The sequence below is a fragment of the Hypanus sabinus genome, chromosome 7 (assembly GCF_030144855.1).
Source record: "Hypanus sabinus isolate sHypSab1 chromosome 7, sHypSab1.hap1, whole genome shotgun sequence".
Classification (NCBI taxonomy): domain Eukaryota; kingdom Metazoa; phylum Chordata; class Chondrichthyes; order Myliobatiformes; family Dasyatidae; genus Hypanus; species Hypanus sabinus.
Window position 1 is genome coordinate 88,992,454 of NC_082712.1, and position 26,642 is coordinate 89,019,095.

The 26,642-nt window shown below is 44.5% G+C and overlaps 1 protein-coding gene and 1 long non-coding RNA gene across 2 annotated transcripts; one reads left to right on the plus strand and one right to left on the minus strand.

Moving 5' to 3' along the window:
* The first annotated feature begins 978 nt into the window (after positions 1-978).
* LOC132396962 (uncharacterized) lies at positions 979-1,888 on the plus strand. Its single transcript, XR_009513199.1, has 2 exons — positions 979-1,122; positions 1,215-1,888. It is a non-coding gene; the product is annotated as an uncharacterized LOC132396962 (long non-coding RNA).
* Positions 1,889-7,935: 6,047 nt separating this feature from the next.
* On the minus strand, positions 7,936-26,252 carry LOC132396965 (leucine-rich repeat-containing protein 55-like). The gene is made up of 3 exons (XM_059975129.1): positions 26,145-26,252; positions 25,201-25,987; positions 7,936-15,581 (listed from the first exon to the last, which is right to left on the minus strand). Exons 2-3 carry the CDS (start codon positions 25,793-25,795, stop codon positions 15,346-15,348), a joined length of 831 nt encoding a protein of 276 aa, XP_059831112.1. The 5' UTR covers positions 25,796-25,987; positions 26,145-26,252; the 3' UTR covers positions 7,936-15,345.
* Positions 26,253-26,642: the final 390 nt, after the last annotated feature.

Below are 26,642 nucleotides of genomic sequence, written 5' to 3' on the forward strand. Positions count from 1 at the left end.
TGGGCTCATTCAAGGCCAGTACCCCTGACTGAGGCATCATGGGAGAACACGGAATATCGGAAGCAGCGGGCTAGCTGCAGGCTGTGTGTCCAGACACCGGAGGCTTTCTGGGGCCAATTTTCTGGGCACAGAGCTCAGAAAAAGTGACGCAATAGACTTTGAACATCATAAATCAGCGAGTTGTTCGTAATGTCTCCCCTCTCCCTGTGAAAGGGAGACACCTCTTTTTCCCTTATTAGAGACAGACAGAGGTATGTCTGCAAGGGGTACTGCAAGTCTGTGTCTTTATTGATGCTTTGCTGCATGTTTGAGTACTCGGTGGAGGGTGCAGATGTTTTTGTGCTGTAGAGGAAGGGGAGTCTTTGCTTTGCTGCTGCTTATGTCTGGTGGGGGAACTGGGAGGCTTTGGGGTTCTAACATGTAACTGTTATTCATTCTTTGGAGCACTCCTCTGTTTTTGTGGATGGTTACGAAGATGTATATTGTATACATTTCTCTGACATTAAATGTACCTATTACACCTGGCGATATAGTTAGAGAGAGTCGTTGAAAAGTACATCACATAAACAGGCCCTTCGGTCCATCTAGTTCATGCCAAAACCATTTAAATTTACCGTAATTCACGTATTTTTTCTACTATTATGTACTACAGTGTGCTGTCGCAAAGACAACACATTTCACGGCATATGCCGGTGTTATTAAAAACCCCAAAAGTATTTCTAGGCCATACAAGTGAGCGATAATAAATCTGGTTTTGAGAATTGCTATAAGTTGATAAAATTATAAGCATAGATAGTGTTCTGTATCGGTGGGACATGAACAACAAGGTAGTAATGTGAAAAATTAAACGTTTTTAACTGAGTCGTCTTCGTAACGGCATTCGCTGGGCAACTTACGGTGAGGGAGCAACGAACCGGGTCCGCAGAGACGGAAAGCGCATGCGTACTCTGCGCCCCACAATACTGGTAACGCCCCACCCACTTCTCCGCACGTAGGAAGCCCAATCGATTGACTGAGCGATCGATCGGCACATGCGCACTCGCCACCATCTGGCGATCGATGGGATAGGGTGGAAGTTCCAAGTCCTTTCTCACAGGTTAGAAATGGACGGTCACGTTTAAGGTAAGAGGGAGCAAGGTTGTAGGCGATGTACAGATCCTTTAAAAAAAAACACTGATATTAAAATTTATGTTTCTGTTGTGTTATTATTTCAGAGGATCTGTCTTGGACCCAGCATGTAAGTGCAATTGCGAAGAAAGTACCTCAACTTCCTTAGGAGTCTGCGGAGGTCCGGCATGGCATCTGATACTTTAACAAACTTGTATAGATGTGTAGTGGAGAGTATATTGACAGGCTGCATTGCAGCTTGGTACGGAAACGCCAATGCCTTTGAACGGAAAATCCCTCAAAAACTAGTGCGTATGGCCCAGTACATCCCGAGTAAAGCCCTCCCAACCATTGAGCACATATAAACGAAACGTTGCTGTAGAAAAGCAGCCTCCATCATCAGAGATCCCCACCACCCTGGCCATTGGGTAGAAGGTGCAAGAGCCTCACGACTGGCAGCACCAGGTTCAAGATCAGTTACTACCCTTCAACCATCAAACTCTTAAACAGAAGAGGATAACTACACTCACTTGCTCATCCATTGAAATGTTCCTGACCAATAATCTAACTTTAACTCGTTATCTCATGTTCTCAGTATTTATTTATATTTGATTTGCACAGTATGTTGTCTTCTGCACTCTGGCTGATCTTCCATTGATCCTGTTATAGTTACTATTCTATAGATTTGCTGAGTATGCCTGCAGGAAAATTAATCTCAGTGTTCTATATGGTAACATGTAGGTACTTTGACAATAAATGTACTTTGAGTTTTTGAATTTTCCTCTATGGAGTCTACCTATGCTTCTTCCCATATCAGTAAAGCAGCCAACATAATCAAAGACCCCCACCTACCCCAGACATTCTGTACTCTCGCTTCAGGCAGAAGATACAAAAGTCTGAAAGCACGTATCCTACTGACTCATAAGCAGACCTTGTGTATGATAAGATGGACTTGGCCTCAAAATCTACCTCGTTATGATCTCGCACTTATCATTTTCCTGCACTACACATTTTCTTTAGCTTTGACACTTTATTCTTCATTCTGATATTGTTTTACCACGCTCTGCCTCAATGCACTGTGTAATGGTTTGATCTGTATGAACTGTATACAAGACAGGATTTTCACTGTACCTTGGTACATGTGACAATAAACCAATTCTAATTCCATTGAGTCCTTAACCTAGGTTTGTTTCTAGCATTTGTTAAGTAAGTTAAACTGTCAATATCTTTAATAAATTAATGAATATAATTCCAAATTTATTGTTCCCTGAAAGTTGATAGGGTGATAGAGAAGGCATGTTATATGCTCACCTTTATTAGTCCAAGCATTGAGTTCAAGAGTTGGGAAGTTAATGATGCAGCTTTCTAAAAATTTAGTTAAGCCTCATCTGGATTTATCATCATGTGCCATGCCATATGAGATGGGCAATCACAGTCTTCCATGGCCGTGATTAATCGTGGCAAATTTTTCTATGGAAGTGCTTTGCCATTGTCTTCTTCTGGGCAGTGTCTACAAGACAAGAGCCATTATCAATACTCTTCAGCGATCAGTGATTGCATAACCAGGACGTGTGATATGCACCTGCTACTCATACAACCATCTGTCCCCATGGCTTCATGTAACCCTGATTGGAGCAGGGGCTACACCTTGCCCAAGGGTGATCTGCAGGTTAGTAGAGGGAAGGAGTGCCTTACACCTCCTTTGGTAGAGATGTATTTCCACCCTGTCGCCCCCTCTTCTGGATTATAGGAAGGATGTGAAGACTTTGATGAGGGTGTAAAAGAGGTTCACCAGGATGCTGCCTGGATTAATATGTGTGTGCGCTATTAAGAGAGGTTGGACAAACTTGGGTTATTTTCTCTGGAGCAGTGGAGGCTGAGGGGAGACCTGATAGAAGCTTATAAAATTATGCAATGTGTAGATATACATTTTTCTTTACCAAGGTAGAAATGCCTAATATTTGAGGGCATACATTTAGGTTGGGGTGGGGGGGTAGTTTCAAAGGAGATATGTGGGGCCTGTTTTTGCAGAGAGAGTGTTAGATGCCTGGAATGCACTACCCTGGGTGGTGGTGGAGGCAGATACAATACAGGCATCCAAGATGCTCCTAGATTTGCACATGAATGTGCAGAGAATGGTGGGATATGGACATTGTGCAGGCAGAAGGGATTAGCTTAACTCAGCATTTAATGCCTAGTTTATTTTGAAATATGGTGCCGGTGAACCAATGCGATGTTCTGTGGGCTGCAGACAATACTTTGAACTTTGAGCTTTAATCCATTCAGCACAATGTTGTGTGACCAGTGTTCTAACTCATAGACTCACCCTACAATGAAACGGGCTCTTTACCCATATTGGCCATCAATCACCCACTTACTCTGTAGGTTTTCACAAATAAAATGGTGGAGGTGTTTTATGATCAAGAAAAACCATAGCAACACATTTATTGAATACCAAAATCTGAACACAAGGCGCGGTAAAAGCCCTTTATGTAGTTACTCATCATGTCAGACCAGATTCTTAGAGCGAACCCCAACCCAATGTCAGTGGTTGTGAATACTGTACGTCTCCACCAATGATAGTACCTTACATCAATCCCACTTTGTTCTCTCCATGATCCCATCAATTCAATCCTAGATTCTACCAGGGGAATTTATAGTGGCAAAGCCGCCTTCCAACCTGCTCGTCTTTAGAATGAGGTGGAGGGTGGGGGAGGCTAACCAGAACACATGCAAAACTTGCACAGATAGCGCTAGAGGGTGGGATCGAATCTGGATCTCTGGAATACTGAAGCAACAGCTCTAGAGGCTGCACTCCAGTTCCGTCCTGACCAGGATGATGAAGAATGATCCATTTTCAGAGCAGATGGAGTATCAAGGTGTCAACAAAAAGGAAACGTCCATTATATAGAGAGAATTTACAAGCAGGGTGCTGGAACTCAAGGACCTGATTACTGTATAGGGGAAGGTTGAACAGGGTTAGGACTTTATTCCCTGGAGAGTAGGAGAATGAGGGGAGATTTGATAGAGATATACAAAATTATGAGGGGTATAGATTGGAAAAACCTCTAAGAGGACCTTGTCATTGGATTTGGAGGCTTGCATGCTTCAATGACCCAGAGAGCGATGTTGGCTGGTGTTAGGGCTTTAGTAGGCTTAGTAGGGTCACCCTTGCCAAACAGGTCAAAGGTAGTGGAGAGACTAAGAGTGGCCCTCCAATCCTTCAGGTTCAGGGGTTCAGCTTGGGGCTAACAACCCTAACTGGTCAAACAAAATTACTGCTTAGAATCCTTCTACATCTGAGGGCATCTGTATTCCTGAGTCTCCACCCGGGACTTGCGTGACTGACAGTAGTGAAAACCAAGAGGAGGCTACTGACACAATGAAGGAAGACCTGACCACCACCAGAGATGGAGGACTTTTATTGCTGTCCTAAATTCCAGCTCGTATTTCCCCTCTGAGTTTGGGTGAGACTAGAACTAGAGGTCACAGGCCAAGGGTGAAAGGTGAAATAATTAAGGGGACCATGAAGGGAAACTTATTCACTCAGAGGGCAGTGAGAGTGTGGAATGAGCTGCCAGTGGTAGATGTGGGCTCAATTACACCATTTAAGAGAAATTTGGATAAATATGTCGACGGGAGAAGTATGGAGGGCTATGGTCCAGGTGCAGGTCAACGAGACTAGGCAGAGTAATAGTTCAGCACGGACCAGAAGGGCCTGGTTCTGTGCTGTAGTGCTTTATCATTCTAGTTTGAGCCGGTGTGAGCTGTCCATTTTAACGAAGTTGCTGTTTGAGTGGCAGGGAGCGTGGCTGGAAGCTGCTACTGAGAACATTAGCAGGCATCGACTTCAGCATACACATCTGCTTCAGTGAAAGGTCAGACAACTGGAATACTGTGACTAATGGCATCAACATTAAAAGGTATCCGAGGTATCACACTGTGCTCCCTCCCGCGGTTTTGTTGACCTTTAAGTTGTTTTCCGTGTGCTGGGCCTCATTAAAGTGATGGATGTTTGTCCCCAGAGGTGGGATGCTTTTCACTCCGAACGGCAGGGGTTGGGGACAGATGGAGGGGTGAGGGGCTGGGATGGGGAGTGCGACTTGCATTTCACGCGGTGAAGCTGGATTTGCAAAGTCTTGCTGTTGCTGTACAGAGCATTCTGACTGGTTGCATCGCCAGCTTCTGTGGATGTTCCAATGCGCAGTGTTGGGGTATATTCTGGAGTTAGGATAGAGCGCAAATATTAATCTCGTCAGCAACCAAATGTCAGAACTGAATGTAGGTTGTAGACTGAGTTTAAAATGCAGCTCTGAACAGGAAATATCCAATTGGCTTGAGATGTCTGCATATGCATGAATGCAATCAACATCCCATTGCATGAATACAACAGTAATTAACAGTCATTTGGGGTGCATTAGTAGGAAGATCAAGGCATTTGAAAAACTACATGTAGCTCAAAAGAAGCATTATGCAGGCATTGAAACTACAGAAATTATCCTGTTACCTTTGTTTTTAACTTAAAAATGTTCTGTAATGTGGGATGGGGGAGCTTCTCTCTGAGTTGACTCCAATGGCTCGTGTGTCCCAACTAAATACTTTTACATGTACCAGCTGCATCTCTCTGGTGACTTTGTTCACAGTGAAAGCATGCAGGAGGGTGCAGACGGTTGTAGACTCAGCCAGCTCCGTCACAAGCACAACAGTCTCCACCGTCAAGGACATCTTTAGGAGATGGTGCCTCGAAAAGGTGACATTATTCATTCAACACCCTCGCCCTCCAGGACATGTCCTCTTCTCCTTGCTACCATCAGGGATGAGGTTCAGAAGCCTGAAGACCCACACTCTCAACGTTTTTAGGAATAACTTCTTCCCCTTCACTATCAGACTGGGCGACGAACATATGAACACTGCCTCACTATTCCTCTTTATACTATTTATTTATTCTTTACAACTTATAGTGAATTTTAAGTCTTGCATTTCACTGCTGCTACAAAACAACATATTTTGTAACATATGACAATGATAGTAAACCCGATTCTTATTCTGTGCACTCCAAGAGGACCACAACCTTGTTACAGGGTTTGGAGGCTTGCGTGCCTCAATGACCCAGAGAGGTATGCTTGCTGGAGTTGGCCTCTTGTGCTTTGGATCTTGGTAGGGTCACCCATACCAAACAGACCAAAGGGTAGAGGACAGACTAAATGTGGTCCACCTGCCCTCCAGCTTCAGCGGTTTGGTTCAGGGCTAACAACTCTTTGACTGGTCAAAAAACAATTGTTATGGAAACAGCAATGAAGAATCCTTCTATACAGACAGAGATGGAGGACCTTCATTGCTGCCCTACATGTGAGCGGGGTAATGGGCAGGAGTAAGCAAGTTTTCTAAGTGCTGGACAACTGTGCTCTGTTTTGGTTTCCTTATTGAAAATGAGATAGAAGGAAAAGTAGAGGTTATTTCTGTGATAATCTCCACATTGCTGTAGGAGCATCACCTCATCTTGTATTTTTAGTTTTATTTAGGTACAGCATAAAAAATATTAGCATTGAATGCTTGGAGTGAGTTGTATCTTATTTCTGACTCTCTCTTTTTATCTTTCTCTCTCTCTCTCTCTCCATCAACTCTTTCTCTTTCTCCCTCTCCCATCCCATGCCTCTCATCCTCTCTTCCCCCTCCCTCTGCCAGCCTCTACCCTTACTACCACTCCCTCTCCCTCTGCCTATCCCTCTCTTTCTGTTGCTCCCACTCCCTTACCCTCTGCCTCTCTTTCTCTCTCTCTCCCCCATCCCTCTCCCTCTCCCTTTGCCTCTCTCTCTCTCTGCCTCTCCCTCTGCCTCTCTCCCTCTCTCACTGCCTCTCCCTCTCTCTCTCTCCTTCTCCCTCTCTGCCGCTCCTTTTCCCTCTCCTGTGGAACTGCTTTAGAAAAGGGAATGGTATTTCTCCCTCATGACCAGTCTTTATCACTCCATTAATATAATAAAAATGTTATTCATAGCCTGTGGGCTCTTTGTCTGTGCAAACTGACTGCTGGGTTGCTGAAATTATGACAACAGAGTGGCTGCAAGATGCATCCAGATTCTGAACATGCCGGAGAAATGCAAGTCATTATTTCACTGTGAGGTATCAGTTGGGAAGGGAGAGGATATCCCAGGACTTCAACCCTAATGTAGGGGAGAACACCTGGCTGATAAAGTGGGTGTGAAGTGAATGGTTGAGTGAGCTAGAAGGGATGAATGGTCTTCATCTTATTTCTTATAAGACTATCAAATACAGGAACAGAATTAGACTATTTAGCCCATCGAGTCTCTGCCATTTCAGTCTGGCTGATCCACTTTCCCTCGCAGCCCCAATCTCCTATCTTCTCAGTAATCAAGAACCTATCAGCCTCTGCCTTAAATATGCCCAATGATGACCTCCACAGCTGTCTGTGGCAATGAATTCCATAGATCCACCACCCTTTGGCTAAGGAAATTCCTCCACCTCCATTCTCAATGGATGTCCCCTAATCTGAGGCTGTGCCTTCTGGTCTTAGACTTCCCCCACTATAAGAAACATCCTCTCCCCATCCACACTACTGAGGCCTTTCAACATTCGATAGGTTTCAATGAGGTCACCTTAAGGAAAAGAGGGTTGGACAAAACCTCACATCGTGGAGGGATTAGATATTTGGAATGTTTGAAGATTTAAGAACTTTGAAGTCGATCATGTGAACAGATAGGGTCAAATGCCATTTTGGTAGACGTACAAAAGATCAAAAGGATATTTAGACAGATTGGAGTCAAGGGGTAAGATACAAAAAAAAAACGAGTCAAAGAGTATTGAACCAAATTCAAGTTCAAGTTCAAAGTCAATTTATTGTCAAAGTACATATATGTTACCCTGAGATTCATTTTCTTGCACGCACAGTCAATAAATCCATTGAATAATAACCATAATAGAATCAATGAACTTGGGCGTTCAGTGTGCAAACGACAACAAACCATGCAAATACAAAAAAAAAGAAAGAATAATAAATAAACAAACAATGACTAAATATATAACTCTTATAGAAGACCAACCAGCTCATCAACTTTTGTCAAGAAGGAGGGCTATCAAGAGCTGGCTCGGGTCAAGGTAGGCCGTGATGCACGTTGTTGCTAAGGCAACAAGGAATAGTTGATAAATCCCAGACCTGGGAGGTGGAGCTGAATGGAGTTGTTATCACTTCTTAAGATAGCTCAGGCGATTTCTCTAATTCTGGACTCTGCCCATCTCCAGTTTTCATTCTTTTTAATTTAGAGACACAGCACAGTAACAGACCCGTCCGGCTCAGTGAGCTCTTGCTGCTCAATTACACCCATGTGACCAATAGTACAATACTATTGCTGTTCAGGGTTCAATTCCCACCCTTTGCAAGGAGTTTGTATGCTCTCCCTGTGACTGTGTGGGTTTCCTCTAGGTGCTCCAGTTTCCTCCCACAGTCCAAAGATGAACTGTTTATTAGGTTAATTGGTGGTTGTAAATTGTCCTGTGATTAGGGTAGTGTTAAATAAATGGGTTGTTTTGTGGTACGGTTCATTGGACTGGAAGGGCCTGTCCCATGCTGTATCTCTAAATAAATAAATAGACAAACAAACAAACCTACTAACCTGTACACCTCTGAGATGTAGGAGGAAACTGGAACAGCCAGGCACAACCCATGTGGTCACAGGACAAATCAGCAAACCCCTTACAGACAGCGGTAGAATCAAACCTGGGTCATCGGCGCTTTAATAGTGTTGCAGTAACCGCTATGCTACTGTGCGGCCACCGATAAAAGAGCCTTCAGCTGCTTGCACCGCCCAGCTCATGGTTTTTAATCCACAAAACTCACCTGCCCCTCTAGTCCCTTTGCGCTCCCCACCCACAGGCAATTCTTAACCATAATCAAGATGTTACATCAATGAAGCCAGGTGTTGCAGCTAGGATTCTTTGTACCTTGGTCCTATTGTTTATCCAGTCCCCAGACACTTGGGATATCATGTTGCAGCTCTGCAACACATTGCCAAGGCCACATTTGGATAACCGTGTACAGCTCTGGTCACCTGAGTTCTGAGGATCAAAGTTATAAGGAGAGACTAAGTAGGCTGCGATTGCTTCCCCTGGAGAGCATAGGAGGCCAAGGGGTGATCATAAAGAGCAGAGGTTCCCAATTTGGGTTCTATGGACCCTTTGCTTAATGGTATCAGTTCATGGCATAAAAAGGGTTGGGAACCCCTATTATGGAGGTTTACTGAATCATCAAGGCCATGCATTAGGTGCACTGTGTCTTTGCAAAAGGTAAAGTTCATCTTCTTTTGCACTTTGGTTGTTTGTCAGTCTTTATGTAGTTTTTCATTGATTCTATTGTATTTCTTTGTTCTACTGTGAGTGCCTGCAAGAAAGTGAATCTCAGGGTAGCATGTGGTGACATACACGGACTTTGATAATAAGTTTACTTTCAACTTTGCACAGCCGGTGTCTTTTCTCCCCAAGGCAGGGGAGTCTTAATCAGAGGGCATAGGTTTAAGGAGAGAGGAGAAACATTTAAAACGGATACAATGAGCAACGTTTTCACACAGAGGGTGGTGCGTATACAGAATGCACTGCCAGAGGCAGATCCAAATGCAAAAATAAAAAGAGATTTGGACAGGTGTGTAGACAGGACCAAACATGGGCGAAGGGTAGAATCTCAGATGGATATCTTATTCAGCATTGATGGGTTGGACTGAAGAACCTACTTCCATGCATGATTCCTGGGGCTTATCATCTTTCTAAGACCAAGCACCATATTTCAATGAATGTTTCAAGGTACATTAGATAAATAAACGAGTCTGCAACAAAGCTAATGATTTTGTTTGAACAGAGCTGTTTGGCCTAATGACACAGAAGAATGTCATCCTGCCCACAGTGTTCATGCTGACTTCCAGGGAGAAACTCCTTAAGTCCCACCTGACACTCACTGTCCTGAAGTCCCATATTCCACTGTCGGACTGTTGGTAAACACAGATGTTTCAGCAGCTGCCTCACCAGAAGGTAGATCTTAAGACATAGGAGTAGAATTAGACCATTTGGCCCATCGAGGCAGTTCTGCCTTTCCCTCGCAGCTGATTTATTTTCCCTCCCAACCCCATTCTCCCTGGAACCTCTAACTCCACTTTAAATATATCTAATGACTTGGCTTCCACAGCCATCTGTGACAATGAAGTCCACAGATTCACCTCTCACTGGCTAAAGAAATTCACCTCATCTCTGTTCTAAAGGGACATCCTTGTATTCGGAGGTCATAGCCTTGATTCCTAGACTGCCTCACTATAGGAAAATTTTCTCCACATCCACTGTATCTAGGCCTTTCAAAATTTGATAGGTTTCAATGAGATTCCCCTTATTCTTCTAAATTCCAGTGGGTACAAACCCAGAGCCATCAAACACCTCTCATATGCTAATCCTTTCCTTTCCAGGGATATTCTCGTGAATCTCCTCTGGATCCAAGTGCAGTTTGACCAATGCCTTATAAAGCCTTTACATTATATCCTCGCTTTTATACTCTAGTCCCCTCGAAATGAATGATAACATCACATTTGCCTTCCTCACCACCAAATCGACCTGCAAGTTAATCTTCAAGGATTCTTGCACTAAGACTCGATTTGTTTCCCATTTAGAAAATAGTCTATACCTTTATTCCTTCTACTAAAATACAAGATCATTCACATTTTCCACATCTGTGCCCATTCTCTTAATTTATCTAAGTCATTATGCAGACTACCTGCCCCTCCACCAATCTTTGTATCATCTGCCTACTTGGCTACAAAGCCATCAATTCTATCATCCAAATCGTGACATGATCTAACGTGAAAAGGAGTGGTCCCAACTTCTTTCGATTCCCACACTCCTCTTAAAACACTGGGGATTCCTTCTAACACTCTGAACAAATTTGTTGTGGAAGAAAATTCTGTATAAAGGGTTAAAATATCTGAGCTGTTAACAGCCTGCATCTTCCTTTAATTTTCAACATGCCTAGTGCTGATCTAAGTATATATCACAGCAGCAAGATGAAGTTTGTAGATTGTAGGGAGAACCCTATGGGCTGTCTGACAGTTAAAAAGTATGTCTGGTTTTCTTTCAGCTGTCTGGTACTAATATATAAAATAAATTAGGCTTTTGTACTGCAATGACTTACTATATCTAAAAACTTAATGGACCTACTTTATATCATAAATAAAGACTCACCATTCACCCTGGGTTCTCAGCATGCTTGCAATAACCTATCTTAGTTTCAGGGATTTTTGAACAGCCTACGTCTGTGTGTTTGGGCAGAAGAGATTGTCTCTGGCATTTTCTTGGGAATTGACAAAACACACAGAATTGATTTTTTTAACTGATGTAATTGCCTGTGTGTGCATCACAGTATAAAAAGGCAGTGACTATTGTTCTTTGGAAGACCTGACGATCACTCCATTAGCGAGTCACTCTTCCCTTACTCATGAATAAAGGTATTCTCCAGTCACTTCGAAGCCCATGTTCACTTTATTAGTGATCAACTTTAATTGAATTTTCTTAGCAAATTTATTTCCCTAACACTCATCCTGGCTCTGTTCTCCAATTCTTTATAAACTCACCAGAGCTGTTTCTCATATCCCTTATAGATTCAAAGAAGCCCCATTTCAGACATTTAGACATGATGTGAACGTGCACCCATGTATGATATTATGGTAATTCTTGCACTGCCGTCTTATCAGTGTGAACTTCTAAATCTTGTAATCTTTGACTTCTAAATCTTGTACATCTTATGTTTAAGCTAACTTATTTTTTATTGTTTCTTACTTCAATATTCGTATAGCTGTGCACTTGTAATGCTACGGTGACACTGTCATTTCCCTTGGGATCAATAAAATATGTTACCTATCTATTTACCGTCATAGACTCATTAGGGCCCTGTTCACTCCACTCCTTATAAGCTCTCCCAGGCCCTTCTTCCAGATTCCTTTTAAGTGCACCCTCAGTGGCAGCAAAACAAAGGAATTGTTTGTGAACTTCAGGAAGGGCAAGTCAGGAGAGCACACACAAATGGGGAAAGAGGGGAAACTCCTTCACTAAGAGTGTGAGATTGTGGAATGAGCTCCTGTGCAAGAGGTGCAAGCGAGCTGAATCTCAACGTTGAAGAGAAGTTTGGATAGGTACGTGAGTGGTAGGGGTGTGGAGGGCTATAGTCCCGGTGCAGTTTCAGTGGTTCAGCATGGACTAGCTGGTCTTTTTTGGTGCTGTACTTTGCTATGACTGAGTCCTCACTGAGGGTTCACTGGAGGAAAGAATGAGCAGCTTTCAATTCCTGGGCGTTGACATCTCAGAAGGTCTATCCTTATTCAGTCATGACCAAGACATACCAGTGACTCATTTCATTGGGAGTATGAGGGGATTTAGACTCACAACAGACTCTCACAAATTTCTACCAATCCACGCTGTAGATTCTTCAGACTAGTTGCATCGCAGCCTGGTATGGAGGCTCCAATGCACAGATCACAAGAGTTTGCAGAGGGCTGTACACTCAGCCAGTGCCATCACGGGTACCACACACCCATTATCAACGACGTCTTCACAAGGTAGTGCCTCAAGAAGGCAGCATCCATTAGAATCAGGATCAGGGTTAATATCTCTGGCACATGTCATAAAATTCGTTGGTTTTCTTGGCAACAGTACATTGCAATACTTAATGATAAAAATTGTAAATTACAGTTCAAGTATATAATAGTAAGTCATGCAAAAAAAAGTAGTGAGGTAGTGTTCAGGTGTTCAATGTTCACTCAGAAATTTGAAAGCAGGTGGCAGAGGGGAAGAAGCTGTCCCTGAATCACTGAGTTTGTGCCTTCAGGCTCCAGTACCTCCTCCCTGACGGTAGCAGTGAGAAGAAACCATATCTTGGGTGACAGGGGTTCTGACTGATGGATGCCAGCTTTTTGAGACATTTCTCCTTGAAGATGTCCTGGATGCTACAAAGGCTAGTGCCCATGACTAAGTTTACAAGTCTCTGCAGCTTACCTTGATCCTGTGCAGTGTCCGCACACTCCCCCCCCACCATACCAGACAGTGATGCAGCCAGTTAGAATGCACTCCACTGTAGAAATTTGTGAGTGTCTTTGATGACCTACCAAATCTCCTCCTAACGAAATATAGCCGCTGTCATGCTATCAGAGTTTTGATGTTATGTTGTAACTTTGATCACACTTGGAGTATTGTGTATAGTTCTGGTCACTGCACTATAGGAAGGTGTTCTGAGCCATGCCCTCTTTATGTTACTACCATCAGCAAAAAAGTACAAGGATCTGAAGACCTACATTCAACTAAATAGGAACAGCCCCTTCCCCTCCATCATCAGATTTCCAAACAGTCCATGAACCCCTGAACACTATCTCACTTTTGCACTACTGATTTTTGTAACTGATTGTAATTTGATGTCTTACGCTGTACTGTTGCCGTAACACAACAAATTTCAGAACATACAGTATGCCAATGAGAATAAACTTGATTCTGATTCTCACTCTGATAAATAAACTCGCAGGAGCCCCATTTCCCACCCTCCCTATAAACTCACTGGGATCCTGTTCCCACTTTCTTTTTAACTCACTTGGCCCTGTTCTGCATGCTTTATCTAAACTTACCAATGTTCACTATAAACCTCACTAGACGCCACACAAAAACACTTGAGGAACTGAACCAATGTTCACTGCAAACCTTATTAGATGCCCCAAACACAAAATGCCGACGGAACTCAGCAGGTCAGGCAGCATCTTTTGGAAATTAATAAACAGTCGATGTTTCGGCCCAAGACTCTTCTACAGGACCTATATTAACGACACTGTGTAATGTCTTTAAAAAAGGTGAACTAAATGTATTTTGAAATGTTAACTGGAATAATATCCAATATCCTGGAAAATCTGATAGCCCGTCACCACCAAATTCCAGAGGGTGATGGATTATTTGGAGTTAACTGTGCTCTCTCTCTCTCTCTCTCTCTCTCTCTCTCTCTCTTTCTCTCTCACACACACACACATACACACACACCTTTTATTGTTCCTGCCAGTAATCTAGGGATTAGGGATACACTAGGGATTCTCTATATCAGCCAATTGTTCCCAATAGTCTCAAAGGTACAAAGCTTCTATATATATATACATAATATTTAAAAACCAGACTAAAATTGTATCCCTATGCTGTTTAACAATGCCTTGTTTTTAATAAGGTCTCACCCATCAAGAATAATTAGATGATTATGTAGCTTTTACCTACCAATCGGCACCAATGAGTTGGACAGTTCAGATTCAGTCTAACAATGGTAGCTCACAATGTATACAGGAGTCACATACCTGCAGAAAACACCCCTTAAACATTATTAAACTGCCCAGTTTTGTGATCAGGGTGAGATAGAAGGTTAGGAGTAGGGTTTGTGGAGCAGAAACACCTGCCAGTCCCCTTGCTGCATGCAATAAAGTTCAGAAATCCCACATGCTCAAGTAAAAGGCCTCTGCATTCCTGTGCAACCAAAATATGTTTGGCTTCCGAGAGCCACTTACGTCGATGGCAGACTATCTTCCTGCTCACTGACATTAAATACGTCTGAAGAACTTCTTCTTAGGTGATACACGGAGGAAGAGAACGATGGCAGAATCTTTAGCCTCATCTTCTTCACCCCTGTTTTGAAAAGCTGTCAGGTCCACGCAGTTTGCAGATCAGAGTCCCAGTTAGAGCAGACTTTAGTCACTGCCCTTCCCCACTCGTCAATCTTTCTTACAGGGGCGATCCCACCAGTTGCCATTAACAAGGGAAGTTGGGAATCACTGGGTTTTCCAATTTTGCACTGAAATTTGAGATTCAATATTCAGTCCCTCCTCCAGTGTGGTGGGAACTGTTTTTGCAATGAAAATGACCACCAAATCCAAACAGACACAGCTTCTTCAAATCAGCAGCTCTTGACAAATCTTCCTCAGAATCCTCACCACCCAGACTCACTCCCAAAGTTTCTGAAAGGGAAGGTTGGCACCTTGCGAAGCCTTGCCTCGGCCTTTCTGTGGCTTTGCGGTTGAAACATCACCTCCCCGTTCCTCCTCCTCCTGCTCGTGCCTCCTGCAGGCAAAGTTAAAAGGTGGGTGGCGTAGGTGAAGGGGCGATGGCGAGCCAACTAGGAGGAGTCAAAATCCCTTTTTCCATTCTGGAAGTTGTAATCACAGGCGGACTTCCTGGCCCAGGTTACATCTCTTCGTCTTCGCTGGCCTTGCTCCAGCGGTGGCAACAGTTAGCAGTTATCCCCAGCAAGAAGTTCATGGCAACTGATGCAATTGACACAGCGAAGCCCACAAAGGCGATGAAAAGGTAGTCGTCCAGACTCAGCGAAAATCGACAGGCCTTGAAGCTCTCTTCAGTCAGGGTGAAAAGAGGAGTGCCTTTGACCTGCCCCGGGGCGGCACAGACAACTTCCCTGGAATCTGGCACAAGAAAAACACAACAGGTTACCAAAAGTAAGCTGGATGGAGCATAAGGAGGAGTTTTATTGGGTGCTCGGTTGGGTGGAATTGTGGTTCAGTGGGTAGAGTAGTTGCCTCACAGGAACAGATACCCTGGTTGGATCCCGAGCTCTACTGGTTTGTGTGTGTAAGAATGTAGGTGAATAAAACATAATTAGTATAAGGTAGATTGTTTATGGTCAACACAGATTCAGTGGGCCAAAGGGCCTGTGCTGTATGAATTTTGATGACCTTCCCATAATCCAACCTTCACAAGTCAGGTTATGTGGACTGAGGATTGGCCTAGCAGCTTTTATTTCAGGGTGAGGTATTGCATTTTGGGTAATCAAACCAGGAAAGGACTTATTCAGTGAATGGTAAGGCCAGTGGGGAGCGGCATGGAACAGGGGCACCTAGCAGTACAAGCACATAATTCATTAAAAGCAATATCACAAGTAGACAGTTTGGCTCAAAGGCCTTCATCAAAGTTAAAAGTGAATTTTGTTATCAAAGTACATATATGTCACCATATATATCCTTGAGATTCACTTTTTGTGGGCATTCTCAATAAATCTATAGAATAATAACAATAACAGAATCAATGAAAGACCGCCCGACTAGGGTGTTCAACCAATCAGGTCATTTGAGTATGGAAGCTGGGACGTTATAATGCAGTTATATAAGACATTGGTGAGGCCACACTTTTGGTCATCTTATCACAGGAAGGATGTAATTAAGCTAGAAAGAGTTGAAGAAAAGATTTGCCAGGATGCTGCCTGGACTTGGGGGCCAGAGTTACAAGGTGTGGTTATGTGGACTAGTACTTCATTCCCTGGAATGTAAGAGGTTGAAAGGTGACCTGACAGAGGTATAGAAGTGTGACAACCACAGACTCTGCTGTGGTGTTTACACACTGGCATACGGTGCAACAGGTTCGGCAAGCTCACTCGTGAGTATGCATGTTCTAGCTAATTATTATTTCATTATGGTGTTATTTAAATCCCTTCTTTTCATTCTAGTCTTGTGGAGACTTGACCAAAAGCACAGCGACATTTACGCTCCCTGTTTACCCTCATCCTTATCCAGGAAAAGAGGATTACCGTTTCAACAGACGCTGGAAAGGAGCGGTATTCGTTACTACTTCCAGCCGTGGTGTTACCATTAACTTATACCATGAGAGTTCATTTAACAGCCCTGTTGGCCTAGTGTTTATTGTTTCCTTTTCCTTTAATCTCTCCAACAGTTCTCATTAAAGCCTGTGAACTGTCGACTGCTTCAATGTCTCTTCCTCTCCCCACATTTGGGCCATATCTGAATGTTGTGTCAATAAGATCAGGAGGGCCATAGACAGGGTGAAAGCATGTAGTGTTTTTCCCAGGGAGGGGCTGCTAAAACCAAGAGGGCATAGGTTAAAGGCCAGAGGAGAGAGATTTAAAAGGGACATTAGGTGTGATATGTGTTTGGAACAAGCTGCCATATGTAGTGTTTGAGGTGGGCGCATTGGCAATGTATAAAAGCCATCTAGAGAGGTATATGGAGAGGAGGAGTGCCAACGGATGGGACTAGCTCACTGGCAACACAGTTAGCATGGATGTGTTGGGTCGAAGGGCCTAATTCTGAGTTGTATGTGGAAGATTTCAGAGATACACAGAGCGGTAGGTGCGAGGATTGTGCTGCCAGAAATGGTGATCCAGGCCAAATCGAGGCGTCAGGGTCCTGTAGGCAAGAGCGTATTGAAGCAACTGAACCCAATGTCTGGACAACGAGTTAGGTGCAGGGCCAAGTTGAAAAGGACAAGGTGTTGGAGCCCGAGGCGAGCGACAGGCTGGCTCAGCTCATTGATCTGCTCTGCGCTGAACTAAGAGCGTGTACACAGACTCTCTCTGTGGACTTCAGTTCAGAAAGCTGTTTGCTTGCATTTATTGTGTTTTTTCTCTCTCTGCCCACTGGGTGTTCGAAGGTTTTTTTTTAATGGGTTTTTTTGGGTTTCTTTGTTTGGTGACTGCCTGTTAGGATACAAATCTCAAGGTTGCATAATGCACACATACTGTGATCATCAATGTACTTTGAACTTTGGTAGAGACAGATACTGTATATCAGGGAGATTTAAGATAGGCCATGAATGATAGAAAAACAGGGAGCTAAGGGAGGGAGGGGTGTAGTGGGGTGGAGATGCATCTTTACAAAAGGAGGTCTAAGGCACTCCATCCCTCCGCTAGCCTGCAGGTCACCCATAGGCACAGCCCACCCCCTGCCACCCCTCAGGCACGTGAAGCCACGGGAGCAGGTCGTATGAGCAGCCGGTGCATATCACAAGTCCTGGTTATGTGACCACTGACACCAGGCAGACAGTCTCTGAAGGTTATTGATAATGGCTGGGGTCACCCGTCTTGTAAAGACGTTGCCCAGAAGAAGGCAATGGCAAACCACTTCTGTAGAAAAATTTGGCAAGAACAATCATGGTGAAAAGGCCACGATCGCCCACGTCATACAACACGACACAGAATGATGATGATGATGTATGAGGAAAGTGTTACATTGATCTGAGAGTAGGTTAAAAGGTCGGCACAACATTGTGGGCCGAAGAGCTTGCGCTGTGCTGTGGTGTTCTGTGACTGTCACTCTAACCCTCTGCCAGTATCACTCACATCTGACAGTTCGATGTCAATAACAGCAGCCTGGGCTTATTTTAGCATTACAGCTGCAAAGACAGATGTGATCATTTATAATTTGCAAGTCAACATCTGCACTGGAAAATGAATGGTCCCTGTGCGTTTTCCCAGTTGTACTTGAAGCTAATTACAGGAAACAAGCAGCACCAGCACAGAGGCAGTACTGGAAGAAAACATCTGAGGTCATAAAATTAGATGATCGGAACAAAAACAAAATATGGTAATGCATTTCAAAGTTACATAGTTCAAAGATAGCCTGGAGGTCAGGGGCCTATCATTGACTAGTCGGGGGGCGGGGGGGTGTCAATACCAAAGATTGAAGCTCTAGTGCCAAGCCTGGAGGTTGGAGGCCCGTAGGCATGAGGACTGTCCTGGAGTTGAGGACCCGTCATTGGCTAGATCAGGGGTCAACACCAAATATCAAAGCTTGAAGGCTAAAGCCAGTAGGCCAATAGGCCCGAGGACTGTCCTAGAGTTGGGGGACTGTCATCGGCTGGATGGGGGTCAACACTGAAGATCAAATCCAAAGGCTGAAGCACGTGGGCCAGTAGGCCTGAGGACTGTCCTGGAGCTGGGGGACTGTCATCAGCTAGACCAGGGCTCAACACCAAAGAACTAAGCCTGAAGGCTGAAGCCCATAGGCCTGTAGGCCCAAAGGCTGTCCTGGAGTTGGGGGATTGTCCGTGTGTGTGTATGTGTGGGCGGGAGGGAGGAGCGGGGCTGATTTTGCTGTCGACCTTCTGTCACTTGTGTATTCTGTGTTGTTCTGCTGGGCACGGTGGGCGTGCTACGTTGACGCTGGAATGTGCAGAGACTCTTGCGGGCTGCCCCCAGCACATCCCCGAGTGTGCTGGTTGTTAACACAAACCACGCATTCACTGTATGTTTCAATGCACATGTGATGAACAAATCTGAAACATTTTAAAAAAGTGTCTAATATTTATAAAATGTGGACCATACATGTTACATGAGTGAGAGAGTGAAATTGAGAGAGACAGATGGATAAGAGAGCAAGAATTAGAGAAGGATGGAGTGAGAGGAGAAGTGAAAGAGAGGCCTAAATATAGAACAGGTGAGAAAGACAGACTGAGAGAAGCAGAGGTGAGAGGAGGATGATAATAAATTGTGACAGAGATTGAAAAGTGGCAGAGTGAAACAAGAGCTTAAGACCATAAGATATAGGAACAGCATAAGGCTGTTTGGCTGATCGAGACTGCTCAACCATTCCATCACGGCTGATTTATTATTCCTCTCAACCCTATTCTCCTGCCTTCTCCCCATAACCCTTACAAATCAAGATACTATCAGCCTCTGCTTTTAAATATACCCAATGACTTGGCCTCCACAGATGAATTCCACAGATTTACCACTCACTGGCTAAAGAAAATCCTCTTCATCTCTGTTCTAAAGGGATATCCCCCTACTTTGAAGCTATGCCTTCTGGTTCTGGACTCCCCCACCATGGGAAACATCCTGACCATGTCCACTCTATCTAGGCCTTTCAACGATCAATAGGTTTCAATAAGATTCCCCTCATTCTTCTAAACTCCACCAAGTACGGGCCCAGAGCCATAGAACACTCCTCATACATTAACTCTTTCATTCCTGGGATCATTGTTGTGTACTTCCTCTGGACCCTCTCCAATGCCAGCACATCCTGGGGCCCAAAGCAGCTCACCATGTTCCAAATACGGTCTGAGCCATGGCTTCTGAAGCCTCAGCATTACCACCTTGGGTTTAACATTCTAGTCCTCTAGAGCTGAATAGGAGGAAGGAACATGGATGAGTGGAGTGAGAAAGGGAGGGAGAAACTGAGTGAAAGGGTGTTGTAGCCAAGCAGGAGGAAATGGGGGATGATAGGGAGAGGGAAAAGACGAGAGTCAGCTTAGCAAGAGAAAGTGAGTTGTTAAAAATGAAAGAGCAGTATACATACATTCAGTGGCCACTTTGTTAGGTAACACACACAAAATGCTGGAAGAATGCAGCAGGTCAGGCAGCATCTATGGAAATGAATTAACAGTCAATGTTACAGGCCAAGACCCTTCTTTGGGAAGGGTAAGGTGATAAGGTGGCCACTGAGTTTATGTTCGTGGTCTTGGCTGCTGTAGCCCATCCACTTCAAGGTTAGACATGTTGTGTATTCAGCGATGCTCTTCTGCACACCACTGTTGTAATGCATGTTGACTAAGCTACTGCCACCTTCCTGTCAGCTGGAACCAGTCAGCTATTCCCCTCTGACTACTCTCATTAACAAAAAAAAAGTAACTCACAGAACTTCTGCCTACTGGATGTTTTTTTGTTTTTCGCACCATTCTCTGTAATCTCGAAAGACTGTTGTGCATAAAAATCCCAGGTGATCAGCAGTTTCTGAGACACTCAAACCATCCTGTCTGGTACCAACAATCACATCTCTTCCCCATTCTGATGTTTGGCCTGAACAATAACTGAACCTCTTGACCATGTCCGCATGCTCTTATGCATTGAGATGCTGCCACATGATTGGCTGATTAGAAATTTGCATTAGTGAGTAGTTGTACAGGTGTACCTATTAAAGTGGCCACTGAGCGTATGACAAGAAAGTGAGGGACAGAGAGAAAGAGAGAGTGGTGTAGAAAACAGGAAGAGTGTATAGGAAAGAATGAGAGAAAGAGAGGGAGTGAAAGATAGTGAGTGAGAGAAAGGCATACAGCACAGAAACAGACCTCTCGGCCCTACTTGTTCATGCTGACCAGTGTGTGTCCTTCTGCACTTAACTTGGTCCATAGCGCCCTTGTGCCTAAGTGATTCAGGTGGATTGGCTTGCTGAGAGAGAAAAAGCTAGAGAGTGAAGGATGTGGAGGGCTATGTGTGGAAGAAATGAGAGAGATAGGCAGAGAAAGAGAAAGAAAGACTGACAGAAAATGAGAGAGAGAGAGAGGTAAAGTGAGAAATAGAAAAACAGGATAAAAGACAAGAATCCAAAATATAGATAGTATAAGGAAACAAAATCATAGAATAGTACAGTACATTAATAGGCCCTTTGGCCCATCTGGTCCATGCCAAACCATTTAAACAGCGTAGTCCCATCAACCTACACCCAGACCATAGCCCTCAATACCCCTCCCAATCATGTACTTATCCAAACTTGTCTTTAACAGTGAAATCGAGCTCATTCATCACTTGTGCGGACAGCTCATTCCACACTCTCACCACCCCCGAGTGAAGAAGATTCCCCTCATGTTCCCCTTAAACCTTTCACCTTTCCCCCTTAACCCATGACCTCTGGTTGTAGTTGCACCCAACCTCAGTGGAAAAAGCCTGCTTGCATTTATCCTATGTGTACCACTCATAATTTTATATCCTTCTATCAAATCTCCCCTCAATCTTCTACATTCTAAATGACTTAGATAAACAGAGGCAAAGAGTGAGTGAGATTGTTTCATGCACTTACAGGAGCTGGGACCTGAGAATCAGACCTATGACCAGTGTTCACTTCCCCATATACCAACTCCCCTTGAAGCTGCAGTCCAGTGGTGAAGACATTAGCCGCTGGATCATGTCCAGAAGCAGCTGAATACTTGTCACATTGCTGGAGTCATCTGCTAAGGGCAGCAGTCTTCTCTAGGTTAAGAAAAGCTGGTGGCAATTTTCAGATCAACAATCTGGTGTCAACCAAGAGAATTCAGGATCCTCGCCATCAAAATCACTGTTACTAAACTTTTAAACTTGAGGTAAATAAGATAATGGAATTTAAATATCCTTATTTGCGATAATGGAAATTGAGTTCATTAGTTCAGAGCACTGAATGACTTCAGCGCTACATCAGAATCCCCTGGGTATGTGGCAGGGAAAGAGAAAGGGAGAGGCATTAATGGGAGGAAAGAGAGCAAAGGAACAGATAAGGGAGGGAAAGACACAGAAAGAGAGAAGTGGAAAGAATGTTAGAGAATGGATAAAGGAGAATAAGAGAGAGAAAGAGTGAGAGAGAAATGGAAGGAAAGAGTGAGGGAATGGGTAAGGGAGGAAAAGACAGAGAAAGGGAGAAATGGAAGGAAAGAGTGTGAGGGAATGGGTAAGGGAGGAAAAGACAGAGAGAGAGATGGTAGGAAAGAGTGAGAATGAGAAGGGGAGGAAAAAACAGAGAAAGAAATGTAAGGAAGGAGTGAGGGAATGGGTAAGGGAGGAATATATATGAGAGAGAAATGGGAGGAAGGAATGTAGGGAAATGGATAAGAGATGTAAAGAGGAAAGAATGAGAGAGAAATGTAAGGAAAGAGAGTGAGGAAATTGATAGGGGAGAAAACAGAGATAGAGAGAGAGAAACTAGACATATTCCATTCATCTCAGTTCCAGCGCTAGATTGAACTAGAACTGAGCAGAGTTGGAATGCCTGGACTCTTTCGATTTTGTGTTTTAGATTTGTGGGTTTTTTTACTGATAGTAGCAATTGTTTATTTTGTGCATTGGTGGGTTGGAGTGTGAGATTTTTCTTTGAACATGTTCCGTGGTGTTTCTTTGTTTTGTGGCTATCTGTGGGAAGATGAATCCCAGGGTTGTATATTGCACACCTACCTTGAGTCTTTGAACAGAGACAGAGGGAAGAAAGGAAAGAAATAAGAGAGAGAAGAAGGAAATAAAGAAAAGGGGTAAGCAGTAGGACAGTGGCATAGCTAGCAACATACCTAACAGCTACAGAGACCTCCTGACCTCCTGTAGTGTGCGTGTCTGCGTGTGTGTCTGTGTGTATGTCTGTGGGTGGGTGTGTGTGTGTGTGTGTGTGTGTGTGTGTCTGTGTGTATTCCCCCCAGGTGTTCCAGTTCTCTCTCACATCTCAAAACCTTGCAAGTTGCTAAATTAATGGTGTAAGTTATCCCCTACGTTGCAGATACAGCAGGTGATGGAAAATTAACAAGAATGTGAAGAGAATTGCTTACATGGAAAATATGTGTGGGGCTCGGTCATGGGATTGCTCTGTGAGCTAGCTAGCATTTCTCAGTGGGCTGAATAGACTCCCTTTCTGCTTTAGGGAGTTATTGAATGGCAGATCTGACTTGAGGAACAGTACAATCTACTCCTGTTTCTGCTTCTTGTGTTTTTAATCGGGTACCATAGGTCACAATAACAGGCACAACAGAAAACATCAAACCAAACAAAATCTGTTGTAAGTCTGTAATTTAAATAAAAAAACACAGAAAATACTAGAAACACTCTGCAGGTTGGGCAGCATCTATGGAAAGGAAAGCATCAAAACTGGGAAAGAGAGATGAACACAAATTGTATTTAAATTAAATTGTTAAGAGAGTGAGGAAGGAGAGATGGATAGGATAAAGGAAATAGGATGAGATCAGTGTCACATTGTGGATAAGTTGTGGACACTGAATTAATGCAGGATAGTTGGGGGGGGGGAGGCAGTCAGAGAATGATAATACAAGTGAAGGGGTTTCTTCCTGTTCCTTAGTTAATCTGTGCTATAGGTCACTGTTTTTCTTATTCAATCCAATAGTAATTTGAACAACTCTTAAATTAACCTACTCTGCTCCAAGTCCCATACTGGTGGGTAACAAAGTACCTCCTCTCAGTTTCCATATAGGTAGTCCTCCCCTGTTTTCACAGAGTCCCAATGTTATTGCTAAAAGTCCAACACCAAAGCCATTGTACGAACCATGGTACCTATCTAAAGGAAGGAATTCAACTTTGACCCTGCCAAATGGTAAAATAAGGTACTGGGCTTTAAATAAATTTTGAATAAAATTCTCATAAAGAAGGCCAAGAAAGCCACTGGACTGAAACCATATCAGGTTTGTTAACATTGTCCAGGTAAGCACTTGCCACCCCGACTCATCCTGGGCCTACATGTGGCTCCAGGCCCCCAGATGAATCTTAAGTGCCTCCTCAGTTCAGGGGCAATTAGGGAAAGGCAGGAAATGCTGGCATTGTCACCGAGTCTGAGAATGAATGAAAGGAATATTTATCCAGTCCCAGTACATTACGAGGCACTTTACAGCCAGATCAGCTGTTCCAGCACACAAACTGTGCAGCCCATGGAGGCACAGCAAGCTCCAAGGTAAATAAAATGTGACATACACATCAGTGAGTGTGTTAAATGTGTGTGTGTTTGAGTGTGTAAATGTGTCTGTGTAAGTGTGTATGTGTGTGTGTGTATGTATGCACAGTCTGTGAGCTTCTGTATATACAGTATGTATGGATCTTTATGTAAGTATATTTGTGTGTCTATATGTGTGTCTGGGTCTATGACACACTACGTGTGCCAATATGTTTGTGTATGTAAGAGGCTGTGTGTATGTATAGTCTGTGGACACCTGTATATTTTGAGTGTCTTTATGCAAGTGTGTGTGTGTGACTCTATGTATGTGTGATGTGCCTCTGTGTGTGTGCATGTGTGTGTGTGTGTGTGTGTGTCTGTGTCTTTGTGTGTGTGTCTGTGTCTTTGTGTGTGTGTGTGTGTCTGAGTGTGTCAGCGTGCATGGGGCCCCTTGGCCATACCCTTACTGGAGTTAGACTGGTGTGTCTGAGTGTGTGAGTGTGCGTGGGGCCCCTTGGCCATACCCTTACTGGAGTTAGACTGGCATGTCTGAGTGTGTCAGTGTGCATGGGGCCCCTTGGCCATACCCTTACTGGAGTTAGACTGGTGTGTCTGAGTGTGTCAGTGTGCGTGGGGCCCCTTGGCCATACCCTTACTGGAGTTAGACTGGTGTGTCTGAGTGTGTCAGTGTGCATGGGGCCCCTTGGCCATACCCTTACTGGAGTTAGACTGGTGTGTCTGAGTGTGTCAGTGTGCATGGGGCCCCTTGGCCATACCCTTACTGGAGTTAGACTGGTGTGTCTGAGTGTGTCAGTGTGCATGGGGCCCCTTGGCCATACCCTTACTGGAGTTAGACTGGTGTGTCTGAGTGTGTGAGTGTGCGTGGGGCCCCTTGGCCATACCTTACCGGAGTTACACTGGTGGACACGCTTCAGGAGCCACTTCAGCAGCGGTTCCAGGGTGCAGCCACAGAACCAGGGGTTGCCGGCCAGGCGGAGCGACACTGTGGACGGGAGGCTGTCCAGCAGCTGCTGGCTGATGGAGGTGAGCCCGCTGTGGCTGAGGTCCAGGTACTGAAGGCGAGCCAGGGAGGCGAACCCGATGACGGAGAGCCCGGGGTTGTGGCTCAGGGTGAGGGTGGCCAGGTTCTGGGTGGGCTCCAGCAGTTCGCGAGTCACCCGGCTGAGGTTGTTGTAACTCAGGTCCAAGTGCATCAGCTTTCTCAGGGGTACAAAGAGCTGGTCAGGCAGCTCACTCAGAGAGTTGTTGTGGAGGTCCAACACCAGCAGTTCGGTGTAGCAGGAAAAGTAATCCAAAGGCAGTGAGTGGAGTTTATTGTGAGCCATACTGAGGTTGGAAACGTCCAGAGGGAAGCCAGTGGGGGCCACGACCAGCCCTCTCTGGCTACAATCGGCCGTCTTCTTCCTGCAGTTACAAAATGCTGGACAGCTCCGAGCAAGTCTCTGAACCACGAGAATTAACAGCAAAGAGCTCACATACATAATCCTGGCCTGGAAGTCGTTCCTTCTCCCTCCCTCTCTCTCTTTCTTTCCCTCTCTCTCTCTCTCTCGCTCTCTCTCTCCAGATCAGATGTAATGATAGTTGAGCTCTCTCCCGAAAGTACCGGGGGCGTTCCTCCCAGTCTCTTCCCACCGCCCCTGGCATCCAAGGAAGAAAAATCCAGGGAATAACATCTGCAAACGACAAGTGAACAAGCAAATTACAAGAGACCCCAAACTGCAAATCTAACCCCAGACACAGACGATTGCAGAATACCCCACTGCATTTTATATATTTTTTTAGTATAAACCTGTGGATTTACAGCTATGTGTGCAATTGCAAAGGGCTTACCAAATATCTGGCTAAAGATAGAACAAGACAAAGGATTTTTTCTCTCTCTCTCATGCTCTCCAGCTTCAGAGGGACCGATTGCCTCCCGCTTCTTGCCACTTTTTCCGGCCGCCCAGCGCTCACTTTGAACTGAGGCTTGGCTCCACAGACGGACGGGGAGACGGACAGGCAGACATGCAGAGACAAGACAAGGGCTCTGTTGTGTTTACAATGAAATTAAACTGTTTTCTCTCCCCATAGCTTCCAGTGACGTGAGGCTGTTGCCTAGCAACTGTCTCCACATCCCAAACCAAGTGTAGCAGGGAAGCACCATCATAATGAGTCACTCAGTAACCCAGCACGGAGGCAGGCCATTCAGCTCATGGAGTATGTGCCAGCCCATTTATCTATTCTCCCTAAATTCCTATCAGCACATCTAGCCCCCCCCACCCCATGAGATCCTACACCCCACCCACACACTGGGGCAAAATTTAAAATGGCTAACTCACCCACTGCCCC

Excerpts from the sequence above, each read along its gene's own strand:
- LOC132396965 (XM_059975129.1), bottom strand. The coding sequence starts at position 25,795 with ATGTATGTGAGCTCTTTGCTGTTAATTCTCGTGGTTCAGAGACTTGCT. Across the intron at positions 15,582-25,200 it reads TGTCCACCAGTGTAACTCCG|ATTCCAGGGAAGTTGTCTGT; the intron begins GTAAGGTATGGC and ends TTCTTGTGCCAG.